At 49.7% G+C, this 4905-nt stretch overlaps 1 protein-coding gene across 1 annotated transcript in view; it reads right to left on the bottom strand.

The window, feature by feature from the left end:
- The window catches only part of ENTPD3 (ectonucleoside triphosphate diphosphohydrolase 3), a 34343-nt gene extending 32107 nt beyond the window's left edge, over positions 1-2236 (bottom strand). The window contains exon 1 of the mRNA XM_007116459.3: positions 2107-2236. Within this exon, the coding sequence (XP_007116521.1) occupies positions 2107-2146 (40 nt within the window). The 5' untranslated portion in view covers positions 2147-2236. The remainder of the gene's footprint in view (positions 1-2106) is intronic.
- Between the last annotated feature and the right edge of the window lie 2669 nt (positions 2237-4905).

The raw sequence follows: 4905 nt of genomic DNA, 5'->3' as shown, positions 1-4905 counted from the left end.
GGCCGCTGAGCCTGCGCGCCCGGAGCCTGGACTCCACAACGGGAGAGGCCACAACAGTGAGAGGCTCGTGTACCGAAAAAAAAAAAAAAAAATTATACCTAATTTTTTAAAAAGATAAAAAGACATTTAATTAAAATATTGACTAAATAATAGTCTTGGTAGAACTACTATAGCATAAACATAAGTGGTGACACTCAAATGGCTGAAATATGATAAACACTAGCATAACAGGAAGATGACTGAATTCAGAGAATCCAAATATTTCTCTCACTAATTGTGTATTTAAATGTAAATTAATTAAAATGAAATAAAATTTAAAAACTCAGTTCCTCAGTTTCACTAGCCACATTCCAAGTGTTCAGTAACCTGAAGTGGCTACCATATTGGGCGGTGTAGCTACAGAACATTTCTACCATCACAGAAAGTTCAACTGAATAGCAATGGGGTAGATCCTGTCCTATTCCAGAACATATACTTTTAGATCATCATAACCTATGCTTTACTACTCCTTCATTATTTCTAGGAGACATTTTCTTGGAAGAAAAAAAAAAAGAGCATGTATATACTACCATATAGAGTTAGATTCCACCTCAATATCCAATCTCATCACAATGCTCACTACTTGGGGAGGCCAGTCATGCAGTGGGTCTGAATAGCTCAGAACAGCCAACTCTTACCACCTCATCTGATTCCCCTGCAGTATAGATGCTGCCACAGACACTTCTGATGTCAAAGGTGGTCATGTAACACCTTAATTCTCCTACCTTGTCACTGGGAGTGAACTGGAGGGGGACTTATCAGTATTCATCAACCATCTGCCTCAAAATCCCACTTTTGGGAATTTATTCCACAGAACTAGCCCCGAGTGTGTTAAATGACTCGTACACCAAGTTACTCATTGCAGAATCGTTTGTCATAGCACCTGGAGGGAGGCCAGCCACTGTGGAGTTAACCTTAAGAGCCCCTGAAGGGGTCCTGGATCACCTTTCTGTGATTCCAGATCAAAGGATATGACCCAGACAGAAACCGGTTTATCCACAGAGGCAAATTTTTGCATCAACTTTTAAACAGTGCATATGCCAGTGTCAGTTATAGTTTAAGGGATTTTTTTTTTTCCCCTAACAAGACAAGGTAGAGGTTTAATCTGCCATGTTAAACTTGTCCTTTGGAAGGAATGTAACAAATTAATCTGTATGTGTGACCTTACAGTATATTGTGTTAAAATTTCAAAGTGTTTTGAATACCCAGTTTAGGGGAACCACTAAAGAACATTTGTCCACGGGGCAGGAGTGGGGGTGATATATAAGCAGTCTCCTGACCACAGCCAAGAGGCTGGCCTCCTAAGTCCTCTGTGCTTCAGCAGTTTTCAGGTAAAAAGCTATGATTACCTTAAGCAAACCCTTGCCCCAGCAGAAAAGCCTATCACAAAGCAAAATGGACTAGACCAGGTCTCATTCATTTAGGGAACGCAGCCTACAGCTGTGCTGTCATTAGGGCTGGACAAACACTGTAATTACCAGGTGCCTCCCGAAAGTGGAGAGGCCAGACCCTTCTGGGCTTCCACATGAGCAGCTCCAAAATGTGCTCCAGAGGCAGGCAGGCAGGGCAAGCTTGGAAGTGTGTGTGTGTGAGTGTGTGTGTGAGCATTCTACACATGTGCCTGCAGTATCAGCGGTAACAACGCTGACCCATGGCGGGGGTGGGGGCGGGGGGGATGCTGTAGGCGCCTTGCCAGAAACAACACTTGGAAAGAGAGGCAAGCTCCAAGCGCTTTACAATTCATCACAAAATCGACAATATTCTAAAGCAGACCTTACACACAGCTGGGTAAGGGAAACGACAAGGGCCAAATTAATGGATTATGCAAACCGGAAAAACCATTTAAGCGAAACAAGCATGTTAGTCCTTGTTTTGTGTTGCTTTGACGAAAAGAATTACTTTTATCTGTGGAATGCCGGTGGTGAAAGCCCGGTGAGCGACTGAGTCTCACACCAAAGAGGTTAAACCGTCATTTGCTGGGGACATGGATGAAGAGCTGTGGGCTGAAGCTGGGATTCTCGGGTGATGTGACAAAATCACATTTGCTGCCTGCTGAGCGATACTAACCTGCTTGCTCACAAGGTTGGCGGGTCAGTACGGTGAACATCTCTCCTTCCAGCTGCAGGTGAGAGAACACAGAATGACAGAGCTTCCGTGGCCCCTGACTTACGACGTTCCAAAAACTTGCACCGTGTTAAAACACAAAGCCACTTCACTTCTACCGAAGGAAAACCTTATGGGGGACAGATGAACCTAGAACTTCCAAGACAGACCCAAAGCTGGGCTTACATTCTAAGGTCAACTCCCCCCACCCCCCATTGCAAGGAAAGGAAGAAGAACGGGTTTGCTGAATTTTAAACTAAAAAAGATTTCTAAGAAGTCAAGCTTCTCCTGCGGATTTTCCCACCTGTACACACCTCCCGGGGCAGAACAAATCCTCCACCTATTATGAACATTCACAGCCTGAGGAAGGGCTGTTCTTCAAAGCACACCAGCAAGGGAGGCTTGTGTGTGTGTTCGCGGCCCGCGAGCCCGAGGTCGCCCTTTCAAGACCCAGGACGGTTATCTGTGGCTGCTGGCTGGCGACCATTGCAAGAGGATGTCGGGGCCCCCGGCATCCAGCGCCCCACGATATGGGAGGCCCCACGCTGGGCTGCGTCTCCACACAGCCAAGGCATCCAAACGCCCAGCTCATCTCCGGACTCGAAGAAGCGCTTGGTAAAGACGTGTCCACCTCTCCCGGCACGGCGGGGACCACCTCCCCACCGCCCGAGGATGTGGGGCTCGCGTCCTTCGGTCCCTCCCTCCGGCCCCCTGCGGAATCCGATTCCGTTTCCTTCCCTCCCAGATCTCAGCCTCACGAAGCTTCCCGTTCCTTCCGCGGCGGCTCGGACATGGGGATCTCTGTCCTCACCTGTGCGCAGACGATCCGAGGAAGGCGACTGGCGCTGCCGCAGTGCCAGCTGGCGGCCAGAGCGCAGGAGGCTCCTGAGGAGGCGGGGCGAGGCGGGACGGGGGCGGGGCTGCCGCGTCCGGGGCCCGCCCCCTGCGCCGGTCCAGGCCAAGCACCTCTTCACCTTCCCTCTTCTAGTTCATCACCACCCGAAGTGGGGGTGGGGAGGGGCGGGAGGCGCTGCGAGGCCTTGGCTCTCCACCCGAGATTCCGCCCGAGCCTACCTGGGGAAGGTGGGGCGGGGCGATGTCTTCTGCCTGCCGCCCTCTTCGATGTCGAGGCCAAGAGCCTTTTGATCTGTCTTTTAGTTTCCACCACTGTTACCCCAAGCCTAAGTGGAGGGGAAGTGGGGGCAGGGCAGGGCAGAGACTGGAAACTCCGTGGGTATGCACAGGTGGGCCCTGTGACCCACCTTTCTGTGAAGTCGAGACCAGTAAACACCTGTACTGTTGGGGGTGAGGCAAGTAAGCAGACTGGTCCCTGGGTCACTTGGACCAGGAGAACCAAGTAATACAGAGACGTTCCCTCTCAAATAGTTTAGCAGAACCACTTTGGCTATGCCCAGGGACATTCGCACTGGTTACTGAGCAGTGCTGTCCCCCACTGTATTTTATATGTGTGTCATTAGGCCAAAATTCAGGGCAAGCACTGCCTGGAAGAGGCCAAATAGGAAAGATGACAAAAATGCAGCCATTCAAATGCCCCAGGAGTCTGTTTTTAATGCAGCAGCAGGTAGCCTTCTGGCCCCTCTCAGTGACCCCCAAGGACTCTTGGAATGGTCCAGCAAGAGGCATAAGCAGGCTTTTAAAAAAAAAAAAAAATTCATTTATTTATTTTGCTGCGCTGGGTCTTAGTTGGGGCATACAGGATCTTCTTTGTGACCTGCGGGATCTTTTTAGTTGCAGCATGCAGGATCTTTAGCTGCGGCATGTGGGATCTTAGTTGTGGCATGTGGGATCTAGTTCCCTGACCAGGGATCAAACCCGGGCCCCCGGCCTTGGGAGCATGGAGTCTTAACTGCTGGACCACCAGGGAAGTCCCATAAGCAGCCTTCTGTTGGATCATCCCTCTTTGTGGTTCCTGAATGTCTGGAAGGAATTGCTGAGGCCCCAACTATGTCCTTGGGAGCCAGGCCCTGTGCACCACTAGTTTTCTGTCCTGTGCAGGTAGGGCCAAACCCTTCATGAAGCAAGAGGGCCTTCAGAGAACAATGCCCCTGTTTTGAGACCTCTGAGACCAGAGAGGTCTGGATGTGTGTATGTGTGTGCACATACTCACACACACAGGCATGCAAGAGCACCAGTCACTCACCCCGAATCTGATGGACATGGACCCTTGCAGGAAATTTGTACAGAGTCTACAGTGGGGTATTCAGTAAATACTTGCTAAATTGCAAGACTTCTTTTCATTGAAAGCTGTGGGTCAGTGAAACACAAGGCATAGGATTGAAAGATGAGGGACTGTCTGCACCCAGGGGACCATAAACCCACAAACAGCTGCTGACGCTGCACCTAGGCCTGGGGTCAGTGACACTGGCTCTAAGAGATGAATGGCTGACCTTAACATCCCCAGTGGTTTCCCAGGAGCTGAGAAGAGTTTCCTGGGCCTAAAGGGCCTTGAAATTCAGTTGGTACAGTTCATACTTTGAATGCTCTCCTCAATCTACAGGCCCTGGAATTGTGAGCACCCACCTCCTTTGAGACCCCAAATCTACTTTTATTTTTCCAAACTTCCCTGAAACTCTGTGTTCCAGGCACTGTCTCACACTTCTTTGCAGCTCCCCAACTAGTCCTAATCATTCAAAGGCACTTCTCCCTCAACCTTCCATGTATAAGAACACACACACACACACACACACACACACACACACACACACACTTCCCCATCAACCCTCCACATGCAGGAACAAACAC

Source organism: Physeter macrocephalus, chromosome 18, assembly GCF_002837175.3.
Source record: "Physeter macrocephalus isolate SW-GA chromosome 18, ASM283717v5, whole genome shotgun sequence".
NCBI classification, from domain to species: Eukaryota; Metazoa; Chordata; class Mammalia; order Artiodactyla; family Physeteridae; genus Physeter; species Physeter macrocephalus.
The sequence above is the reverse complement of the archived record's forward strand: the minus strand, read 5'-3'. Positions and strand labels throughout refer to the sequence as shown.